Consider the following 24,831-nt stretch of genomic DNA (forward strand, 5'->3'; position numbering starts at 1 on the left):
CAATGACCACTTTCTGTTCAGCCTCTCCTCACCCCTGTCTCCCAAAGTCCCCAGTATTGCTCAAGATGTCCCATTTCATCTCACTTCAGATAAATACTAAATCCTTATAATGCTTAACAAGGCTTTATATGATCCATCCTCCAAATCCTACCCTGACTTATTTCCTACTATATTCGTCTTTGCTCACTCCACTTTCACTTTAGGGCCTCTGCATTTGCTGTTCCCTCTGTCCAGAAAGTTCCTCCAGCTATCCAGGGCTTATTCTCTCATCTCTTTCAGATCTTTGCTCAAGTATCAGCTCAGTGCCACCCGAATATATACTGTATTTAATATACTGTATTTAAAAGTGCATCTCTCATCTCCTGACACTCTTTCTCCTTCCTTGCTTTGTTCTTGGGTAGAGCACTGACACCAACCTCACATTCTATAACTCATCCTCGTTTATTTGATTGTTGTCTCTCCAGCCTGCTTTGAATGGAAGACAATTTTTGTCTTTCAGCGCAAAAATTTTACCCACTTTGATCATAACTCCCTCCTCAGACTTCTTTCTCCAGTGTTGAAGTAATTATAGTTGGTGCCCAATAATGGATGTTGAACAAACAAGACTCTCTCCATCTCTTGGCTCTGATGGAATCATTCTCACCATATTCCCCTTTCAGGGTAGAAGTATTGCTATTTGCACCTTAAGGCTTGTTTCTATCAACTAAACGCCCTGGGAAAAGTGGACCACTCCTTGCTGATAACTCCACTCAGAGCCAAGGATGGTTCTTCTTGGCTCATTCCAGAACCAATTGTTATGATCAGTTGATAGAAAACCTTCCCTAGCCTGGCCTGAATCACAGGCCCAGACCTTACCCTGGAACAAGGGAATACTATTTTTTTTTCCTTCAGTGATGATTATACATGTATGTCCACTTGATAAAACAGAATAATATTAAATGATACAATGTTTTACCCTTGAGATTTTTGCTTTTGCAAGTAGAATGTTCATCCATATAAGTTGAGCTAAAATCAATTGTCTAAATTTAAGGAAACCAATTAAGTGTGTTCTAAGGAATTGAAAAGGTAATGTGAGTAAAACAAACACTAAAAGAATATGAGTTAGAATATTTCAGAGGTTTAAAATGAAATGAATATTCCTATTTCAAATACACAATTTGGAAGTTCTCGAGTTTTATGTGTATAATTTAATTATCTGATTATCCACTCTAAGTTATGATTTAGGAAAAGATATCAATGCAAGGTTTCCCAAATTTTATATGTGACTTCTCTTCTCAATTTTTGCCATTCCTTTGGGTCTCTTCTAATATGTACTCGGCAGTCAGTCTTAAAAAGTAGCTTGTAATACCCACCATTTGCTTCAGCGTGGATGGAACTGGAGGGTATTATGCTGAGTGAAATAAGTCAATCGGAGAAGGACAAACATTATATGTTCTCATTCATTTGGGGAATATAAATAATAGTGAAAGGGAATAGAAGGGAAGGGAGAAGAAATGGGTAAGGAATATCAGAAAGGGAGACAGAACATAAAGACTCCTAACTCTGGGAAACAAACTAGGGGTGGTGGAAGGGGAGGAGGGCGGGGGGTGGGGATGAATGGGTGGCGGGCACTGAGGGGGGCACTTGACGGGATGAGCACTGGGTGTTATTCTGTATGTTGGCAAATTGAACACCAATAAAAAATAAATGTATTATTTTTTAAAAAGTAGCTTGTAATTTTTGCTTTTATAAACTTAAAACTAAAATGGAAACTGAATATGGAAACCAGTATCATTGCCATAAATTCATGCTAACAAAATAATAAGGCAAATAGTAATAAAATCAATAATAATAATAAAATTAACAAATAAGTCACTCCACTTTTTTAATACTAGCAACATGCTCTTGCCTATTCAAACCTCTAAACCTGTTCCTCCGTGTTTATGATATTAGTATCTAAGAGATTGTTAAAAACCTAGTATCCCCAAATCCAGCTTTCTCTTCAAACCAATAGGAAAAGTAAAGGAAATTTCTCACTAGGTGACTTAATGTTATTGTTGGATATACCACAAATCACAGAGACAGATATAGAAACACTGTTCATTAATGCATATTCCTCAGACTTAGGAGCAATAGAGTTTTTTTGTCTTTGTTTTTGTTTTTTGTTTTGTTTTGTTTTGTTTTGTTTTTTGTCTATGGACTTCAACAAAATGATTTCTAATTTTGTAAGTTCTGAAACAAGATAATAATGTAATATTGAACTTGAACAGAATTCAGTCAGGGAGTTTCAGCTAATAAAAGAACAAGTCATTCCTCTGGCTAAATGTGTAAATCTTATGAACTTTACTTTGTTGGAGCTTTGGCACTTTTTTGGAAATATTCCACTTGCCTACAAATTCTCTAGAAATTTTTAAATGCTTTTACTTATAGTTTACAAATTGTATTATTTTTATTATTCAAAGAAGGAAAGATTTTGGTCAAGGAAATTTCCAGTCTTTTAAAACAAAGAAAGATCTTCCTCTCTGACATTCCAGGTTAGACCCCAAGAAAAGTCTTTTCTGAGTTTCAGATGAGTTAAGTAGATGTTTTTGTTGTATAGTTAAACATTGAGTCAGCTTCCTATTATTAGTCATTTGTTTATTTGTAATAATTCTAATGGTTCCTAAACAAATATGTCTCCTTATTTGGGAGAAAGTATCTTTTCATTACCTGATCCCTGTACAATGTCACATGTTTAAGCAGTTTCATGACCAATGCTAATGTTCAACTCAACTGAACTCCAACTATAAAATACGGTTTCTAGCTACTGATGAGAACAACCACTTACCACTAGGTCACTTCATTATCATCAAGGAGGCAAGAAAAAAAAATTGAGATATCTATTGAATATTCCATAATTAATAATAGCAAACATGTTCTTAAAATTCTGTATGTTCTTAAAATCCCAGATTTTGAAAGTAAATCCAGTTTCACCATCACCACTATGAAAATATCACTATTGAAAATTCTGGAAAATAATATTCTTAATTTTAACAACCTCTATTTTTTATTATATAAAAGAAAACATGTTTATTGTTGAAAATTTGAGAAAAAAAGAAAACTGAAGAGAAGAAAATAAAAATCACTCATAATTCTGTCTATTCAGAAATATCGCCATTAATTGTTGGGCTTTCTTTTCAGGCTTATATTCTATAGAATGTCTGTTGTGTATTGGAAGTATGCTGTGTATTAGTTACCTATACATCATAGCAAATCCCATGGTCATTAGCAGTTTTTCATAAATAGGTTAGTGTATGTATTATATTTGATTGTGATAATATACCACAATTTAATCATTTTGCTACTGGTAAACATGCCTTATATTCCTAGCTTCATCCAGTCAACAGCCTTATAGTTATCATTTACTCATAGGCAAGAGGCTGCAGACTAAGTAAAATCTATAAAGCTGACTTTGAGGAGTCTATGAATCAAATACACAGAGGATATCATGATGGGTGGTTGAAGAACAACAATAATAAAGGCCTTCAATGAATAATTTTTGTTACAGCATTTAAAATTACTGAAATAATTTCGCAGCCTGCCAACCAGTGTTGTGCTATATTGTAATATGCTATCTTTCTACTAAAATTGAATTAGTTTTCGTTAGTTTTGCTAACTGACAGAGCCATCCAGACACATAACACCACCACCACCACCCCCGCCTGCCAAAACTAGTATTTATTTCTAAAGAGAAATGTAAAGTCAGATACCTTCAGTGGCTGTCAGGTATAAATGATCAGGGAAGTGTGGCTGGGGCATCTTAGGTCCAGCCTGTTCTCTCTATCCATCAGAGTAGGCCCCATTCTTTCCAATCTAATACTACACGAGCAATCAGCAATCAAAAATCCAGAATTTAGGGGTGTCTGTGTGCGTCAGTCGTTTGGTCGTCTGCCTTCCACTTGGTTCGTGATCTCAGGATCCTGGGATCAAGCTCCATGTTACTTTCTGCTCAGCAAGGAGTCTGCCTCTCCCTCTCCTCTTGTGCTCTTACTCAAATAAATAAATAAAGTTAAAAAAAAAAAAAATCCAGAACTTAAGCTCCTGAGTTTTAAATGTCGGCAACTAAACAAAATTAAAGTACCGGGGGTTAGACCAAAAAAATAAAAAATAAAAGTTTGCAGGCTGTCTAATGTACTTTCAGGTTGCAACTTCCGATTTGAGGTTTTATAGTTGTAAAGCGATTCCACTCTCCTGTGGGTTTTCATTTAACAGTTGCTCTCCAAGCTCTTCTCCTTGTTTTACAGTTGAGACACTGTGGCTTCTGTTGGGTTAAGCAAGTAGCTCAGGACATGGGCCTTGTAACTGGCCACAATGCTTTCAGGCCTTTGTCTGAAGTAAATGAGGTAGATTGTTTCTGTGCTTGTTACAAGATGACTCCTGGCACACGAGGGTAGGCAGCCTTTTTAGAGAGATTGTAGAAGCAAAGAGTTCCTGCTTCAGGTTTGAGTCTTTGAAGATGGAAGAGGGCATTGAAGGCTCAATACAAGGTAACTGAATTTGGTGACGATGGAAACCACAAATGGGAATGATTTTGCTAAAAAGAAGGTTGGTTCATGCATTGAGCAAACTCAACCTGTTCCTAATCTGCCCAGCGTTTTGCCATCTCCAGTCCCTCGATATTTGCATGAGTTTAGCCACCAACCCAAACAACCTGTATTATTATTTTCCTTATAGATTTAATAGTTAAATATATTTATTTTAAAAGGCACCTATACAGGACACCTGGGTGGCTCAGCGGTTTAGCGCCACCTTCAGCCCAGGGCGTGATTCTGGAGACCCAGAATCGAGTCCCACGTAGGGCTCCCTGCATAGAGCCTGCTCCTCCCTCTGCCTCTGTCTCTCATGAATGAATAAATAAAATCTTTAAAAAATAATAAAATAAAAGGCAACTATACATTTACTAGAAACAGAAAATCCCTAATATTCTTTATTATTAGATAGTAGCTATAAGATTTTTTTAAAGATTTTTAATAAAATGAAAATGGAGCAATTATTAGAATTGAAAAATTAAACAGTACAAAGAAATGCAAAGAAAAATAAACCTAATTGATTTCCAAAAAAAAAAAAAAAAAAGGAAAACCTGAGAATAAGTTTTACAAAGAATTAATCAGGGTATTTGTGACTATTATTAGTAAAGTGATATTCTTTTCTTGATCACTTGGTTTAAGATGAATTATTTGTATTAAATATTCCCTTAGGTCAATTAGTTGGAATTGTCACTCTGTATTTTGGGATGCTTAGCAGACATCTGTGTGCAGCTGGAAACATACAAGTTATTTGTGTTTGCATAACCACCTTTGTTCTGTATCATTAATTAGAACCTAGTTTTAATGATCCGTGTGTTGTGTGTGAAGTAGATTACCACAGATGTATCAATATTGGCTTCATCCAAAAGAATTACATCTGTCAGTCAAGAATTGGATGTGACAGATTTTTTTAATCTATCATGAAAGTGTTTACATATTTCCAATTAAAAATGTCATCCACTTAAAATCCTCTCTAGTGGAAGAAATGTGGATCCTTGGGAACCACTGATATGGCCTATGGTTAGAGTCAGAGAACATGTTTATCTCATTGCTTACTGTACTCGGAAGGATCCCTAATACATAAATAGTTCTTAATTATATAGTGAAAAACATGCCAGGTGGAGACATTATTCCTCAAGGTCTGTGTCATCAGCTAGAATTAGGTTTTTTTTTTTTTTTAAGATTTATTTATTTATTCATGAGAGACAGAGAGAGGCAGAGACATAGGCAGAGGGAGAAGCAGGCTCCCTGCAAGGAGCCCAATGTGGGACTCGATCTCGGACTCCAGAATCATGCCCTGAGCCAAAGGCAGATGCTCAACCGCTGAGCCACCCAGGTATCCCAGCTTTGCTTTTTATTGCCAGCACCTATATGATGTCAGTCATCATAATTTGTTGCGTCTACACAAATTTCATCCCTCCAGGTCCTCTATAATCATCTTCATGTTAACAGACCTTTATTCTCTCTTACATGAAGCACTACTTATGTTCTCCCAACAGAATGCCCACTAAGATTCTCCTCCTTTCCCTCTGTTCCCACAAAGATCTAGGAAACCGAAACTGGTAGTATCATTTCCCTACTTTCATTTATTTAATGCCTTCCTAATTGCCTACAGAAAAATCCTTCTTCTGGTTTCTTTGGTCTCTTAGACCTTTCACATCTGGTTCCTACTTGCCTCTTTTTTTGTTTTTTGTTTTTTCTTTTTTTTTTAAGATTTTATTTAGTTATTTAAGAGAAAGAGTGAGAGAGAGAGAGAGCATGCCTGTGCACACACAAGTGGGGGGCGGGGCGGGGGGGAGAGAGAAAGAAGTGAAGCCAACTCCCCACTGAGCAGAGAGACACAGGACTCTATCCCAAGACCCTGGGATCATGACCTGAGTCGAAGGCAGACACTTAACCGACTGAGCTACCCAGGCCTCCTCCTACTTGCTCCTTAAGCTGCATCTGCTCTCTCCCTTCTCCTCCCCATAACCTTGTAACCAGTCAGAACTTCTTAGCTCCCCACTGTGCCTTGCTATTTCCTGCATTTGTGCCTTCACACATGTTTAACCCTATGCAGGATACCTTTCCCTCTTTCGCGTCTATATCTAAAAATCGTAATTTGCCTTTCAAAAACTATTCCAGATGTTGTCACCTCCTTATTCATTTTTTCTTTAACCCTTAACACACTTTCTTTTGCAGGTTTCAAAGCTGATGATCAATGAGTGTTAACTCTCCCAGTTTTGTCTTTGTAAATTGTATACCATTTTGGGGGATGTCTTGGAGAACTTTTAACCATGTAGCTAGACAATTCATTTCGAAATCTGATGTGCTGCATTTGAGAAGTGTGGCCAGCCAAATGTTGTCCTGCTGCCACCATAGGAAATTAACTTCACTAATGCTTACTCTGAATCTTTACCCTATTTAGAATGTTCATTGCACGAATCATTCTTGGGAACACGAAGGAAATGGATTGAACTTATTTTTTGATAACACTGTAAAAGTGATTCCTTGATACTTGAGTTTGTGCTTTTTACATTAAAACATCAGTCATAGGGATCCCTGGGTGGCGCAGTGGTTTAGCGCCTGCCTTTGGCCCAGGGCGCGATCCTGGAGACCCGGGATTGAATCCCACGTCAGGCTCCCGGTGCATGGAGCCTGCTTCTCCCTCTGCCTGTGTCTCTGCCTCTCTCTCTCTCTCTCTCTCTCTCTCTCTCTCTCTGTGACTATCATAAATAAATAAAAATTAAAAAATTTAAAAAAAAAATAAAAAAAAAAAATAAAACATCAGTCATATACAAAATTCTAATTTGCTCTCTACCCTTGACAAGGCATTGGGCCAGTGATCTACCATATTGATTTCTCCGTGTCATAGACCTTACTGGATATTGTCTCTGCTTACAAGGATCTTATGGGGGAAAACTGGATGTTAATAAAAATAAAACCACAACAAAATGTAAAATATACCTTTGATGAGGATTATGAAGAAAGGACCTAATATCTGAAGAAGAGGCCCCACTTTAGTTTGAGATAGCAGGGAAAACATTTCTGTGAAGGTGGAGGTTGTGACATTCTTGTGACATTCTTGTTTAATATTCATTTTCACATCATCTATAAATCTGTGATCAGTTACTTGGAAGTTAAATAAGGTCTCAGGTACTCTGCACAATATAATATGGGCAGCATGGACTTTGGAATTAATCAGAGCTGGTTTGAATCCACATAATATCTCTGACCAGTTGTGTAGCTTAGTAAGTTCTTGCTTTTAATTTTTAATTATGGTAAAAATACACATAACATGAATTTTCCATCTTGCCCATTTTTAAATGTATACTTCAGTAGTGTTAAGATTGGTTGTTGTATAACTCATTCTAGAAGTCTTTCATCTTAAAAACCGAAACTCTGTTCCCATGAAACAGCTCCCCATTCCCAGCCCCCAGTCCCTGGCAAGCACTATTCCCCTTCCTGTCTTTATAAATCTGACTACTTTAGGTACCTCATGTAAGTGGAATCATACAGAATGTCCCTTTTCTTGACCTGCTTATTTCACTTTCTGTAATACCCTCAAGGTTCATCCATATTGTAATATGTGTTAGCAAATCTCCTTCCTATTTAAGGCTGAATAATATTTCATTTTATGAAAAAAAAAATATTTCATTTTATGTATATACCACATTTTGATTATCCATTCATCTGTTGACAGACGATTAGAGTGCTTCCACTTTTTTGCTACTGTGAATAATGCTGATGTAAACATGAGTGTTCAGTTGTTTTTAAGTCTCTGGGTCCAGATTAGCCATGTACAGAAATGGATGTTATTATAACGCAATGAGAATGAAGTAAATTACATTATATAAAAGCACATTTTACCATGCCCGTATTATGGTTTTTTTTAAGATTTTATTTATTTATTAGAGACAGAGAGAGAGCGAGCACAAGCAGGAGGAGGGGCAGAGGGAGAGGAAGAAGCAGACTCCCTGCTGAGCACAGAGCTCCCAAGACCCTGAGATCATGACCTGAGTTGAAGACAGCCACTTAACCAACTAAGCTACCCGGGCACCCTGCGCAGCCCATCTTATAAATGTTTAATAAGCATTTAGTTACTAACAATAATAGGATTTTGAACATAGAAGGAAAACTTATTTGGTATAGAATTTTCCAGATGATGGAAAATTCTTATTAGTGGTGATTAATAATCCACCATTTATTCTTAGTAGTAGTAGTAAGAGAGATGATTTAAAGGTGGTTCACAATTTTTTTAAAATTTAAGAATGCCTCATTTATTTTAGAGAGCACCTTAAGAATGTCAGTAGCATATTAAGCCCATGATTGTGTATTAGTGCTTGTGATGAAGCTAAAGGTAGATGTTTATATGGTGTTGTTTTTTTTAAAATCTAGTCTTCTTTTTAAAGATAGCAAAAGTTATGAAAGTGGTACATGATTATCTGAGGCTCAGGAAACACTGATATGATTCAGAATAAGAGTAATCAGACCCAGAACAAACCTTAATTTTTTTCTTCCTTTCCCTTTTCCTGTTTCTTTCTTTCTGTTTATTCAAAAAGTATTTGATTCAGGCTGAATTCATTCATCTGTTTTTGGACTGATACAAGATAAGCCTCAATGTTACACTTGCACTTCATCTCTTCTACAAGCCTAGTGTTGGAAGAGATGATTCAACCAAAATTACTCAAGTTTCCTGTAATCTCCAAGCACACACAGCTTTTGGTAGAACAGACCATGCTGGCTGTGCTCTGCACCACATCCAACAGAACCTGTCCTGTTATAGTACTGTCAGGATGCAGGAAATCATAGACTTGGGGGAAATGTTCTAACACTTGTGCATTCATATCATTTGGATTGAGTCACCAGAACGTGGTCAACAGTATTTCAACCCTAAGCAACTGCCGTTAAACATATTTTTGTTATCAGAGCTGTGCAGCTTCAGCTCTCTGAGCTGACCTCAAGTCGTTGCTAATGCCAGATCGCAACATTTCAAAGGCAGCATAGAATAGTGTGAAAGAGCAGACACGCAGCAAAAGAATCTGCAGGGAATACAATCTTGTTTGGTGTCATTAGTCACATAAATGTATCTGAGAGCTCTTCCCATCTGTAAATTCAGCCGTCTTTCCCTCGTGGCATGAGTCAATGATGTTTAGAAATTTCTCTGCATAGCCAATATTTTATATCATTTTCCCATTACAAATTCAGTTAACCAGATCACATTCTGCAGCTAAATCCACAAGTACAACATATTTCAGCACTGCTTTGGGCAATTGCGATGCTGTGGCCAAATGGATAATATTGTGTTTGTTTTGTGCTTGACAGGAAACTGAATTTTAATGTCCTGTCTGTGCTGTCGCTGAACCCCCTTGCCCCAGCATGACTATGCTGTCTGGTGCTCGTGAGAGAGAACTAAGCTGTGAACCCAAGTTTTTCCAACCTCAGAGAATTTCATTCATTATCTAATGGAATTCTCATTAATGTTTTAGGGTTTTGCCTTATTTTTCTCAAAAATTGATTTAAAACTTGGAAAACGAAGAGTGAAATATAGACTCTCTGCTGCAGTTTTTCACATGAATAGCTATTACTTCATGGGAATAAATATGAGTAACCCTTATCTTTGATTGCCTCCCATTTTGCCTATCTCATCACACAATTTGGCTTAAAAATCATCCACACTTCATTTTGTGCATCTTTAATCTGCTCAGTTGGCAATTTCTCTCAGCCTCCGGATGTGTCAAAGTGGGTCACACAGCCTGCCTTTCTTGGTAAATCAACAAGCATCCCTCTAGTGGTGGATAAAGGAATTTCCTTATCTCCATTATGGACAGGTTTCCAGAAGAGGACCCTCAGCCACAATTAAGAAATGTCCTAAAAGATGTGATGACTATGATGAAATGAATTATCTAACAATTTAATTGAACAGTATTTTTGTTTTATAAGCTTTTATTTATTTATCCATGAGAGACACACATAGAGAGAGGCAGAGACGTAGGCAGAGGGGAGAAGCAGGCCCCATGCAGGACTCGATCCCAGGACCCCAGGATCACAACCTAAGCCGAAGGCAGATGCTCAACCACCAAGCCATCCAGATGTCCCTTGAAAAAGCTTTTTTATTTTTTTTATTTTCTTTTTAAATTTTTATTTATTTATGATAGTCACACAGAGAGAGAGAGAGAGAGGCAGAGACACAGGCAGAGGGAGAAGCAGGCTCCATGCACCGGGAGCCCGACGTGGGATTCGATCCCAGGTCTCCAGGATCGCACCCTGGGCCAAAGGCAGGCGCCAAACCGCTGCGCCACCCAGGGATCCCGAAAAAGCTTTTTTAAAGGGCATTTAGCTACTCTTCATCTTTTTTTCTGATTCCACCTATATATACATATATGCAACATATTACCGAAGAGATTTTGCTATACTTCTATAAGTCTTCTATGACTGTCATTATCTGTTCTATGTAAAGTATCACTTCTGTTCAAATCTGTTTTAATTTATCATTTTGCATTTCAAGCTCCCAGTCAGCCACCAGGAAATGTTGTTTGGAATGCTACAGACACTAAAGTGTTACTTAATTGGGAACAAGTTAAAGCAAAGGAGAATGAATCAGAAGTAACGGGTTATAAAGTAAGTTATTTGCAATGATTTCTTTTCCTATTCCTGGCAAGGGAAGCTGGGTTTGAATGATTTTTCCAATTGTGATAATATGGTTGCCATAATCTGATTTTGACAAAGAGATATCAAACTTTTTATAAAAAGGATATCCCCCCACCCCGATATCTGATTTCTAAATATAAATTTAAGGGAAGTAATTTTGGTCATGCAGTGATTTTGAACAAAATTTTTGTAAATTGTTCATGATGTTAATTAGTTACTTCTGATGGTCGCTCATATAGTACTTAAAAAACAACTGAAATTGTTGGCTCTAACCTGTTGGTCTGGCTTTCAAAATCAGTACAGTAGAGGTTTGCTCCATCTCTCCAACCTTACAAATGCCCAAGCCAGCTGGACTCTTGATTTTGAGGACTTGATGATTCTAGTATGTACTAACCCCCAGTTTAAGACCTATGAAAAGAGCGAGGAATTGAACTTGTATTCTGGTGACTATAACAAAACAATATAAGTGAGGTGACATCAGTGTAATCGGTTCTATGAAAAACAGTAAGAGTAGGCAATGTAAGAATTATAAATGTATTTGTTCATTCATTTTAGGTTTTCTATAGGACTAGCAGTCAAAATAATGTGCAAGTGCTAAACACAAATAAAACTTCAGCAGAACTTTTATTGCCCATTAAAGAGGACTACATTATTGAAGTTAAGGCCACCACTGATGGAGGGGATGGAACCAGTAGCGAACAGATCAGGATTCCAAGAATAACCAGTAAGTTGGTCAAACTCAACACTTACTTTATTGATAACATCAGAGTTATGAGCCCCCAAGAATGAATTAATCAATGCCCTTCTGTCTATTTTTTCCCCATGATGTCCTCCATCTGAATGCTAAGAAGTTTTTGGAATATGAGAGATGAGGCTAAGAGAAAATTCTCAAGAGTGATACAAAATATGAAGAAAGATAATAAATAGAAAAGACATCGAAAAATATTTAGCAGAACTTTATCAAGTTGAATTTTTTTCCTTCTTATGAGTTATGCCTAAATTTGCCTTTGGATTGCCTGTAAAGAACAGAATTTCTTAAGCATTTCACAAGAATAATGTTAAACTTACAAACTATTTTTAAGATCTTTGTTTGCCTCCTAGAATTATACATGAATCTTACTAATTCTTTAAAAAAAACTTTTCAAAATTTTTTTTCAAAATGGTGGTTTTATTAAAGCACCGGGATAGGACCTGTGGGTAGGAAGAGCTGCTGCCAAAAAATGGAAAATTTAATATTGTTAAGGTCATAAACTGCTTGGCCAAACCAAAAGACTCTCCTTTTTTTTTTTTTTTAACCAAAAGTCACTTCTTTAAAAAAAGTAATTTGTTTCTGATTTCAAAGGAGGTTCACACTAACTTTTCCTTTTAAAATCCAAATTCTACTTACTTTACTATAGAAATTACACTTTTAGAGTGAAGGGAAACAGGCTCACTTTCATATTTAATCAGTGACAACGGTAGAAGAAACTTCATTTATTCTTTCAAATCTCAAGTCTGGAGTTTGGGGACCTCAGTTAAGTAAAGTAGAAGCTGTCTTGTCTTCATATTCTATTCTGTAGCTCTCAGTGACATAAGTAATTTTGTTCCCTGTGTCATTGGGCTTGACCTAGTCTATAATCTTGGGTGTAAAATTAAAAGCTCTCTCTTTCATCTTAAAAAACAAAATGACTGACATCATTAGGAAGTAACGAGAAAGAGGGGTATGGAAACTTGAAAGAAGTGTATCTTTACGTGAAATCATGTAGACTGCCACACTTAGACTGAAACAAACAAATAGCTAAACTATACCAAGAAAATGGGAAGCATTTATCTCAGAACAGAGTTCCACAGCATTAAAATCTATAAAAACTATTTCAGACTATAGACATTTTAAAAACTGTATGCACTTCAATAGAGCAAAACTAGAAATTTAAGTTTGTTATGATTATTATATTAGGTTTTAAAGTAATTAAGATATGTTCTCTTATTCCTAGAATAGGGCAAGATGTAGAGTTCACATTATAATAGGGCCAGAGTGTAAGTGTAAGGAGTAGGTTCTTTGCTTTTGCAGGGACAGACACTATTTTTGCATTTTGAGGGCTGCTGAATCAAAAGTAGCCTTTCCGTTTGACATGTGCCGTCTGCTGAGCTTGCAAAGACTCAAAGCTTGCAAAGAGCAGACAAGGCCATCTCAGGAAAATGGAGCTTCTTATTGATTGCCTCTTTTTAAAAAGATGATGTTTTATATTATGCCAAATAATTTATCTAGAAATGCATAAAGTAGAAACAAACACAGATTTTCCAAACTCTTATCCAATAAAGCTTTCTTTAATTAAACCATTGAATTATCTCAAAATTGTCAGTAATAGAGTGTAATTGTTTTCAAAATGATTAAGTTGTTTTTGCAATTTCAATTAAAGTTAAATAATACTAAATGAACAAAGCCTAGATTTGTTTTTTAAAAACCTTAAGTATATGAGCGTTTTCAGAGATGTTTTTGGCAAGTAATACAATACTACATTGATAAATAATATGAGGGCTAATAACTTGGGGGTTTAGGTTAGGTTCATGGTATGATTTGATTTTGATAGAGAGGTATTGCTTTTGCCCTGATTATTTATATTGATACAGTCCTTATTAATGAGTTATTTATCATCTTTGACAGATATGGATGCAAGAGGTTCTACTTCAGCCATCTCAAATGTCCACGCTGTGTCAAGTTATATACCTGTAGTATTGTTCTTTATTGTAAATGCCTTGTGGTGATAGTAACTTTTTTAAATTATTTACTAGAAAGTTAATTGGTTACAAAAAAGTACTTTCTTGAAATGCAGTGATTATGCATGTTTTTTTTCAACTCTGTATTTTTAACTTTCTATAGGTAAAATATGAATATAATAAAAAAAACAGTAAATCTTTTTAGGGGAATCTGAAATGCCTTAATATTTACTTGATAAACCAAAGGAATTTACATATTACCTACATTAGACTTTTGATAAAGATCTTCGTAAGCTATGATTTTAAGCACTGCCTATGGATAGACTCACTTGCTCTCATGTATACACACACATATGCACACACGTTTGTTTGTTATCTCATTTAGTCCAAATGTTATTTTCCCATTACAACAGCATTGCTCAGAAGACTTAATCAGTATTATTCTGAAATGTTCACTTGAAATATTCAAGGCTGAAAATACATTTTTACCTCTTTACATTACCCTGTTTGGAAGAGGGTGCATGTGATTCAAAAGAATGTTGGAAAATGCTACACCAGAGGTGGGAACAGTGCTGTTTTGTTTAAGTATAACAAAGTTGTGAGATTCTTTACAAATCACCTTGCTCTTCTAGCTCTCAATTTTTCATCTAGAAAATGTGGAAATAATACCTCGCATCTGACCCTGCCCCATACATTGTTAACAGATAAAGAAGGAAATGTGAAAGTGTTCTGTTACCTTTAACACGCTGAATCTGTGCAAAATATTAATATGAATTTACTTAACCATGTAAAAGTCATAAGGACCAGTGGCTTTTTTAAAGTTTGCATTCTATTATGGGTAATGCTTTCTTTTTTTTTTTTCAATAATATTATGAAACTGAAATGATCACATTTTATTCTTTCTCAAATATTAAAAAAAAATTAAAAAGTAATTGTTTCCTTCACACCTATGAACAAGCTTTCAGGTTTTATTAAAACATGGTGGAGAGAATAAGGAATGACTTGAATCTCAACTCAAATATTAAACAAAATTCACACAATTCTTCATTTCCAATTTCTGATTCCATTAAGGGACCGTCTCTTTTTTGGATGGTGGAGATGGTTTTTTAATGAAATCCAACCGTCTATCAGAGTGAGTCTGGCAGGCTTTTTAGTTCCTGAGTTAAATTTGTAATAGAACCATGGCAGTGCTGCTGACTTTGATATGTATGACTCAGTCTTTCAATATGTGGTTTTCAAAAGATTGTTGAAGACATGACTTCATAGCAATATGTAAAGAATATATGAAAATCGACAGATTGAGTGTTAGACATTGCAAAATCAATTTTTTTACCTCTTTCCTACCAGTTTCACATTTTGCAGGAACTTGTTCTTCTTTACAAAGATATCAGAATTTGAAGCCAACAGTTCAGATATCAAAAAAGCATAAAAATTAGCAAAATTCTGATACCGTCATAAAATGTTACTTTACATTTAAATATTACATTTAAGATAAAGTCATTACACACAAAGGAGAAAAAGATTTAGAACTTTCTCTGCAACGTCTGTATATACTGTATATATCTAGAAAAAATCTGAATGACTAGTAGATTTCATATGTCCATTGTTATTTCCAGTCAAAAAGTGGGGAAACACTTTCTCCAATACCTGTATTTTATGCTACACCTAATGGAGTTGTACCTTTTTATTATTTAGTAATTCTGATAATATGTTCCTATACTTTCCATTTTCAAGATGATTATTCTATTGTTTCCTGGCATTTGTAGCAATATATCTCCATGAGATATGTACTTCGTTTCATATTGAAAAGTATAAAGTTTATCTTTGAATTCTGTGTGTGTATCCTATGGTTATCTGTATGTATTATTTTCTATTATTCGAATAAAATTTATAACAATCAAATGCTCATGCATGATTAATTGTGGTATGGTAAAAAAGCATATTTTAAGGGGTGGGGGGAATGGGAGGGCATCATAATAGTTATGCTGATGCTATCATTTCTTATATTTTTCTTATATTAGTCTTTCCATCTTCTAAGGAGATATTTTTTACTTTTTCTATTTTTTTTTTAAATTTTTATTTATTTATGATAGTCACATAGAGAGAGAGAGAGGCAGAGACACAGGCAGAGGGAGAAGCAGGCTCCATGCACCGGGAGCCCGACGTGGGATTCGATCCCGGGTCTCCAGGATCGCGCCCTGGGCCAAAGGCAGGCGCCAAACCACTGCGCCACCCAGGGATCCCTATTTTTTTAAGATTTAATTTATTTATTCATGAGAGACACAGAAAGAGAGGCAGAGAAACAGAGGGGGAAGCAGGCTCCCTGTAGAGAGCCTGATTTGGGACTTGATACCAGGACCCTAGGATCATGACCTGAGCCAAAGACTTGTCTCAACCACTGAGCCACCCAGGTGCCCCTAAGGGGATATTTTTAAAATTATTTTTATACCCTACTGACTTGGTTAAAACAGCAGTTTAAGGCAGGGTCTTTACTCTGGAAAACTGTGTGGAGGTTCCTCAAAGAGTTAAAAATAGATCTGCCCTACGACCCAGCAATTGCACTGCTGGAGATTTACCCCAAAGATACAGATGCAGTGAAACACCGGGACACCTGCACCCCGATGTTTATAGCAGCAATGTCCACAATAGCCAAACTGTGGAAGGAACCTTGTTGTCCATCAAAAGATGAATGGATAAAGAAGATGTGGTTTATGTATACAATGGAATATTACTCAGCCATTAGAAACGACAAATACCCACTATTTGCTTCGACGTGGAGGGACCTGGAGGGTATTGTGCTGAGTGAAATAAGTGAATCAGAAAAGGACAAACATTATATGGTCTCATTCATTTGGGGAATATAAAAATTAGTGAAAGGGAATAAAGGGAAAGGAGAGAAAATGAGTGAAAATACCAGTGAGGGTGACAAAACATGAGAGACACCTAATTCTGGGAAATGAGCAAGGGGTAGTGGAAGGGGAAGTGGGTAGGGGGTTGGGGTGACTGGGTGATGGGCACTGAGGGGGGCACTTGGCGGGATGAGCACTGGGTGTTATGCTACATGTTGGCAAATTGAACTCCAATAATAAAAAAAAGAAAAAGAAAAAAGGGTCTTTTATATTAAAAGTATTTTGGGCATGGGGAGAGAGAGAGGGAGGGGAAGCAAGAAATACACTTTATATAATTATGGTATCTAGTTTCTAATGACTTTACTTGTTTGATGATGTCTACACCCACATTTTTGACAACTTTTTTCTTAAGATTAATATCAACTTACCAAGTCCTTCATAGTTTCTCACAGGTACCAGGGTTTGAGACTTTCTAAACAATATTTGTGTAATATATTCTAAATACTTCAAAAAATACACTAGAAGAGATTAATTTGTAATTAGTAAAGAGTTTTAAATATTATTATGGATGTAAGGAAAATTCACAGTAGAGTAATAATTCAATTATCTTTTTACATGAAAACTCAAAGATTTAAAAGCAGAACAATCAAGTGGGGAAACTGTGTGTAGGGCTTGTGCCAAGCATGAGTGTATGTTCACCTGTGTGTAGGGAGGTGCGATTTTAAATTTACAACAGCTGTACTAGGTGTATTAGTGTACCTAAAAGAAGGGAAAGACCTAAGGGATGTGCGGAAACAGGTTACGCCACTAAAACCAGTGCCCGTGTCCTGTCTTCTAAAGCCAAGGCTGTTCAGCGTGACAAAATCAGGTCAGCTTTAGGGCATAATGCCTTGGTCTGAATTACACCCTCACCAATTAGTGGCCCATATGACCTTGCTTACATTCAGTTACTTCCCTAAGCCTCAGTCTCCCGGTCTGCAGAATGGGGCCATGGTAGTTTAGAGTTGTCCGACCTTCCATGACTACTGCACCCTTTGTGCTGGATTTCATCTTTTGTGAATTGAGTTATTCTTGTACCCACTTAAAAAGCTGGAAGTTAGTAAATGAAACCATGTGTGTAAGTGCTTAGAGCCACGCTCTTATCATTAATCTTCCCATCAATAGGTAAATATGTGACACTGAAAAATAAACATTTGAGGGTGACTTTCTTTTAATATGTTTAGAGCTTTCCCTTGATCTCATTCTACTGGGATCAAAGGTATATGATACCAGTAATTCCTAGGAAGGGTAAAGTGATTCTTTATTGGATTTTTTGTAGGACTATAACAGGAATAATGTCCGATGACATCTTCACTGTCTTTGTGCCAGACTCCAAGCCACTAAACTGTTGCTAAAGTAATCTCATCACAGCAATCTTATTAGTTAGATATTACTATCAAGCCCATTTTACAGATAAGAAAACCAAGGCTCAGATTTTAAGTACATTGTACAACGTCATTCTAGCAAGGGCAAGTAAAATAGGATTCCAACCCAGGCAAGCAGCAAACTTTGCACCCCAAGGCACGATTAGGTCCCTCTTAAAATCAGATCCATCAGATTTAGAGATTTTGAGGGACGCCTTGCCTGGTTCAGTGGTTGAGCCTCTGCCTTCAGCTCAGGGCGTGATCCTGGGGTCCTGGGATCGAGTCCACCTCAAGTCCCACATTGGGCTCTCCATAGGGAATCTGCTTCTCCCTCTGCCTGTGTCTCTGCCTCTCTCTGTGTGTCTCTCATGAATAAATAAACTAAAAATCTTAATATATAGAAATTTTGAGTAAGCATTTGTAGTACTAATTTGTAGTGTACTTTGTTCTTCCTCTATTGTCGATAAGAACTCAAATTGGGGAATGCAAAAGCTAAGAAGTTTCCTTTTGACAATTGTAAATTTTGATATTCTCTAATTCCTACATGGAAAGTTATCCATGATAAAACTGGCCCAGCTTCAGAATTCCTTACATAAAAGTTATAAAAATATTTGTATGAAAAATATTTTCTAGGTTTTGTGTTTAATTTTCATCATACATTTTCTTTAATATTTTTATTTTTTTAAAGACTTTATTTATTCATGATAGACATAGAGACAGAGAGAGAAAGAGGCAGAGACACAGGCAGAGGGAGAAGCAGGCTCCATGCAGGGAACCCTATGTGGGACTCGATCCCGGGACTCCAGGATCATGCCCTGGGCCAAAGGCAGGCGCCAAACCTCTGAGCCACCCAGGGATCTCCTTCTTTAATATTTTTAAAGGTGGTCTGTGTTGATTTTCAATATTTTTACCATTTTCAATAAAAACATAACAGTTTATTTCAGTAAAATAAAGAAAATGCGAAATGTTTAGGATGTTACAAGTTCTTTTATTCCAATTAAAATCCCCCCTGCCGTTCCATACTCTTACAATGCCATCTATCTTTTTTTAAAATTTAAAATTAACCTTAATTGGTTTTTTCTGAAGTATTATACCCTTTTTAAAAATGAAAAATGTACTGATATTCATTATAAGTTGGATACACTTCAGTAAATATTGAAGGTAAAATCAACCCATGGCAGCAATTACAAAATTAGCAATTAGTAAATTGTACCATTCTTTTGAAAGAAATGATATAAACAGATTGGAATATGGCTTATTTAAATCGTTAGGTTTTTCTGCTTTTGTTTTTATTTGAACACTGAGCCCTAATTTAGCATGTCTTGCTTCTACGTAGGTGATAATTACCTCTTGAACTTGCACACAGAATAAATGTACTGATACAGAATTAAATATGTAAGAAAGGGTACTTCTGTTATTTGTCGTCTTCATTCCTATTCTTTACTCTTACTCTGCCCATTGAAATTAGGTTGGTGCCTGATGATTCTACCTGGGTCATTAGTACTGTGTGTGGAAAAGGAAGAATTAGAAACTGTATAATTGGATGTTTCTTGGGAAAACTCTGTGGGGGTGTGGGGGGAACAGAGACAAAGATAAGAATGGTAAATTAGCAGATTTATTTTGGCATCAGACAGTAGAATGTGACAAACACAAACCCAAAGCTAATCTGAAATGTATAGCTAGACTGGCTAATGAGGAAGGGAAATGTCCATTCAATTTGATTGTTGTAGTGGTTTTTCCAAAACATCCAGATGAGAATGGCTGCCCTTCCAAGGCTAAATATCAAGATCACACGTCAGAATGCCCACTGGATTATAAACCCTGGCACAGTAAGCGCTCTCATTGTACATGGCTCATCTTTATCTGTTCAGTACATATTTGTTGAATTAAATCAGTGAAATATTCAATCTCATCTTACCCTTTCCTGTTTTGTTTGCTTAATTTTTTTCTCCTGGCTGCCTCTGGAGATAACAGATATGATAATTAGAAGAACAAAAGGTATTATAAAATTGTATTTGAAGTAATTATAAGCAATAGATCATCTATACCCTGAAAGTTGACCAAACTGTAAAGAAGGTGGTATGGCCTCATCATTAAGAGCATTTGTTCCCAGTCATAGATCTGGGTTGGAAATCCTAGCCATGTTTTAAATAACTGTGTGACCTTGGAGAAGAAATTAATCCCCTCTGAGACACAGTATTTCTCTAAAACAGCACCAATGCAAGGACCCATCTTAGAGGAGTATCCTGGCAGATGGCATGATGTAATCATAGGAGGCCTCTATCACAGTTTGGCTCCTGGTCCTCAATTACAGACTCTAATAAGTTAATCATATTATTGTTATTATTGGGTTTTAAATGCTGAATCCTTCTTCAATGGTTCCTTGTCAAATACACATGGTAATACTATCTTACTAAAAGGTTGGTTCATGAATTTATCCATAGTTCCAGACACTGGTCTTGAGATAAGAGGTCTAAGATTCCTCGCCTCAGGAATTTTATATATAAGAAAGCAAAGAAAGAGACTAGAGAGTAATTTGAGGATGAGAAAGATATTTTAGAATATATGCTCAAGTAATTGTGAGAACTAAGGTAATGTTGATAGAGTTTGTGCACAATACTGGGTTCATGTAAGGAGCCTAGCCTCTGCTGGCTGCAATCTGTAATCTCTCAAGCCAGACCCAGATGACAAATAGCTCAGAATATTGTCACAAATCAACTACACCAGTGATAATATTCAGAGGATGTTATTCAGAAAGGTGTTAAATCTCAGACTAAGAGTTTTGTTATTGCCTATTTAAGTAAACAGGCCTGTTTGTGACTTCATATATGTTCCTCATTATTTATAATTAAGTTTAAATCAGAGACACATGTTCTGGTAGGGCTGGTCTAGCATGTAGAAAAAGTTCTGGAACTTAGCCTGTAATGGCTGAGAAATTTTTAGAGAGCCTTGGAAGAAAAGAATATGTTAGGTAAAAGGAAATCATGTGAAGTGTATCCAAGAGAAGCCCATTTTAGGAACATTACTATTTTTGTATTCTTACCTAGCTCAGGGTACCTCCAACTGCCAGAATCACTCACTATGTATAAGTGACAGACTGTCCTGTTGGGTTTGGAAACGCCAAAAGTGATGTCTTTGGCTACTGCTACCACATAACCTAAAGCTTCTCCCTTCAGAAATTAAGTATGTTTATCTCTATCCAAGGCCCTTCCTGATTAGGCACGTTCTGTAGAGGGAAAAAAAGCCATTTTCTCCTGTTTTTCCACTTCTATATGAGGAATACAGATTTAAAAAAAAAATTTTGTTGCCTCATGCCATACCTTGGGAGATTCATTTTAAAGTAATGAAATAGTCTTGAGGAAAGAGAGAGCAATAGATGTAGGTCAAGATTTGAATCTATAGACCTGGCAAAAGGGAGAATAGGTGCTGGGTATATTTTCCAAGGTAATAACATTTCACTTACTTAACATTCACCTTTCAATGAAAAGTCATTCTGTAGCTTCAAAGAGATTTTCTTGAAAATAACACATACCCATACTTCTACTCAAAGACTTGTTAAGTCCTGTGGAGAACATTGTGTTTATAGCCACCACACTGTTGAAAAGGCAGCTAGTGGGCTACAGGTGGATGTGATGGTAGATGAGCCCACTGGCTCAGGAGTGATGGCGGAACTGGGAGAGGCCCTGTGCAACTTGGGTAACTGGTGCAGATGGTAACTTGCCTTGGGGAAGTTTCCAGATCTGAGCAACACACTGGTGGGAAGGACTTTATACAGAGGTATCAGCTGAGTCTTGGTCAAGTCTTGGTAAGTACATCTAACTTGAATTTTAGAAAAGATATTAGGAGATTTGGGAAATGATTACAAATAGGGGGCTTGGAATCAGCCGGCATATCCTTAGTGTGCCACTCACTTGCTTACTGCTTTCAAGCACTTTACTTGATCACTCTGAATTCCTTTAAACATCCTGTCAAATGGAGGTTAGATTGCCTGCTTCTGTTTTGTGATAATTAAATGAAATACATCTAGTACATGGTTATCTCTCTACCTGCTGAAGTCAGTCCGCAGTCCTGCATGCTTGGAACTGATTTCTACTCTTCTCTCATCCAGAATACTGCAAGAATGAGGAGGTTAGTGCTAACGTCTTAATACTTGAAATGTTTTGTGCCTTTTATTCCAGAGTTGATACCACTTTCATTGATCCCATTTGTATACTTGCTTGCTACTCAAGATGCAAACTGACGCAGCAAATGCCATATTGAAAGGAAATGCCCACGGTTTCTCTTTTGTTTGTTCTGTTTCAGAAGAGAGACCGAAAAGGAAAAATGACCTCTTTCCTTTACTGGTCCAGAACAATTTCCCCAAATGGTCATAAGTAAATTTTAGGGTCCTGAGTCTATAAGCACTTGATTTCAATTATTCTTCCTTGAGAAAGTGGTATTTTTAAAGGAGAAAAAATTGCATCAAAAAAGTTTCTTGTTCTTCTCTAATATATTCAGATTTCAGTGTTTTAGTTGTTTTAAAGCCTTTCTGTACACATAAAGGATAAACTGGACTCTTAGATATCCTCACATTTTTATGAGTCAAATGTTCATGACACCTTGGCATATCTTCAGGCTCATTCATATTTGGAGGGGGCCTTTGTGGATCTGAGCTAGACTCTATATAAAGTTTTTGTTTTATTTTTTAGAGAGAAAGAGTGCTAATTGGGGTGGGGAGGGACAGGAGAGGGAGAGACAGACACTTAAGCAGGCTCTAAGCCCAGCGGGAAGTCTGACGGGGAGGTGGGGGACCTGAGGGTGGGAAGTGGAACTTGATTTCACAACCCTGAGATCAGGACTTGAGCTGATATCAAGAGATGGATGCTTATCCAGCTGAGCCACCAGGAGCCATGCTATTTTTAATTTTTTGAGAACTCTGCACTGTTTTCATACTGGCTACACCAATTTACAATCTCACCAACAGTGTATGAGTGTTTCCTTTTTTTCCGCATTCTCACCAACACATTCCCATGTCTTATCTTTCTGATGTAGCCATTCTAACAGGGCTCATCACCCTTTTAAATGTCTTATGATGTTAATTGTTTCTCTACTCCTGAATATAACTTATGGCAAGTCCAGTGACATGTCTGGACTTGTTTTAAGTGTTCTAGTTGATAATTAAATTTTCCTATCTAAATACAAACAAAATAATAAAAAATCATCCCCTTGCTCATCTCAGGTCTGCTGCACCCTATTGGTCTCAATGGGAGAGGTAGGCATAGCTTCTCTCTTCATCTGGAACTTCTGTTTTTCCACTTTCTCACTAACCATGGCTTATGAACAGAGAAAAAGGTAAAGAGGCAGGGAGGGACTTCATAAATCAGCACCTACTTGCCATTAGTTTCTTCAATTGTGACTGTGGACAAACCAAAGATGGCTGCAATCATACCCTCATCAAGAGATGGGGACTCTTTCCCTCGCTCTTACCCGAACTGGCCAGTAAATGCTTTAACCAATGGACTATGACAAGAGTGAGGCGAGGCCAGTTCTGGGCTTGTGCTTTAAGAGGACTAGTACCTTCTGCTTTGATTTCTTGTATCTTTGAACTGCTATGTTAGAAATTACTGTCTTGAGAGTCACCATGCTGTGTGGATCTCAAGGTCCAAGGAGAATCCATTGAAGTTGCTCTCATGGGTTCTTTGGAGACGTCATTCCCACTCACCACCCCATCCTAGGAAATTCTTACTAAATACCTTGACTGAGGAGCTCTATGTTCCCATACTTGTCACACTAGACATTTTGGCTCTGTTGCAGCTGGCTAAGATATTTTTGATGGGCTTTTCTGGCTCCTTGTGTGGTATGTGGGAATGGATTAAAGGCACCAAGAGCTCTCTCATGTGGTTGACATCCTATCCAAGGAAATTTGAAAACTTAGATGTTCATTGATTGGACAAACTCTAGATTTACAACAGAGACCAATGCAGCAGGAATTCCAGCTTAATTTCAATTCAGAAAGGCTGGTTGGCTGCCTGGTGCTTCAGATAGTTTTATGCAGGAAACACATCCCAATCCACTGTGTGCTCCAAATACAGGGGTGACATATAGAGTGGTCTTGAAGCCTCTCTCTTAAATTGAGATAAAGAGAAAAAAACAGTTTCTTCCCAAGTCAAGGGAACAAGTGGCTGTGATGATAACACACCAGGTACCCCAAGACTTTGCCCATTTGTTTGGGTTGAGCTCCACACTCAATATGGAATCTATAGTTGGTAGGCCTCATTTCAGATTTGTGTTTCAGATTCTGTTACCACTGCATTGTCTTTTCAGGGGTGACTTGAGCCTGTTTTCTGAAGGGCAGCAGGTAAAATAATGCTAATCCAGACAAGAGCCTAAAGGGAGAAAACACTTTACTTTCCCCAGTCTGTAGAGCCCACACTGTGGGCCAACCTAAGATTTAAAACGCAGGTTTTCTTCATTGATTCACACAGACAAGTGCTTGATGATGTAAGCAGAAAGTTTTCCTTTTCTAATCTTAAATCATTCTTGGATACAAATAAAATTGGACAATAATGGGCTCAGATTCTGAATAATGCAATAAAGCACAAGCCAAATTTGCATCTTTAGGCAAAGAGGGTGAATGGAAGAGTTCCTTATGGAGAGCTTTAGTGATTAATCAGAAGTGGTCAGAGAAGTTTCTAAAATGCTTGCTTGGGAGGAGGCCCTAAAATCAAA

The 24,831-nt window shown here is 36.9% G+C and overlaps 1 protein-coding gene across 6 annotated transcripts in view; it reads left to right on the plus strand.

The window, feature by feature from the left end:
* Positions 1 to 15,773, plus strand: part of CNTN3 (contactin 3) — a 327,555-nt gene extending 311,782 nt beyond the window's left edge. For all 6 annotated transcript variants that reach the window (XM_077858046.1, XM_077858048.1, XM_077858044.1 and 3 more), the window contains 3 exons: positions 11,032 to 11,144; positions 11,730 to 11,898; positions 13,819 to 15,773. In XM_077858046.1, coding sequence (XP_077714172.1) covers positions 11,032 to 11,144; positions 11,730 to 11,898; positions 13,819 to 13,919 — 383 coding nt within the window. In that variant the 3' untranslated portion in view covers positions 13,920 to 15,773. The remainder of the gene's footprint in view (positions 1 to 11,031; positions 11,145 to 11,729; positions 11,899 to 13,818) is intronic.
* The last annotated feature ends 9,058 nt before the right edge of the window (positions 15,774 to 24,831 follow it).

This window comes from Canis aureus, chromosome 19 (genome assembly GCF_053574225.1).
Source record: "Canis aureus isolate CA01 chromosome 19, VMU_Caureus_v.1.0, whole genome shotgun sequence".
Classification (NCBI taxonomy): domain Eukaryota; kingdom Metazoa; phylum Chordata; class Mammalia; order Carnivora; family Canidae; genus Canis; species Canis aureus.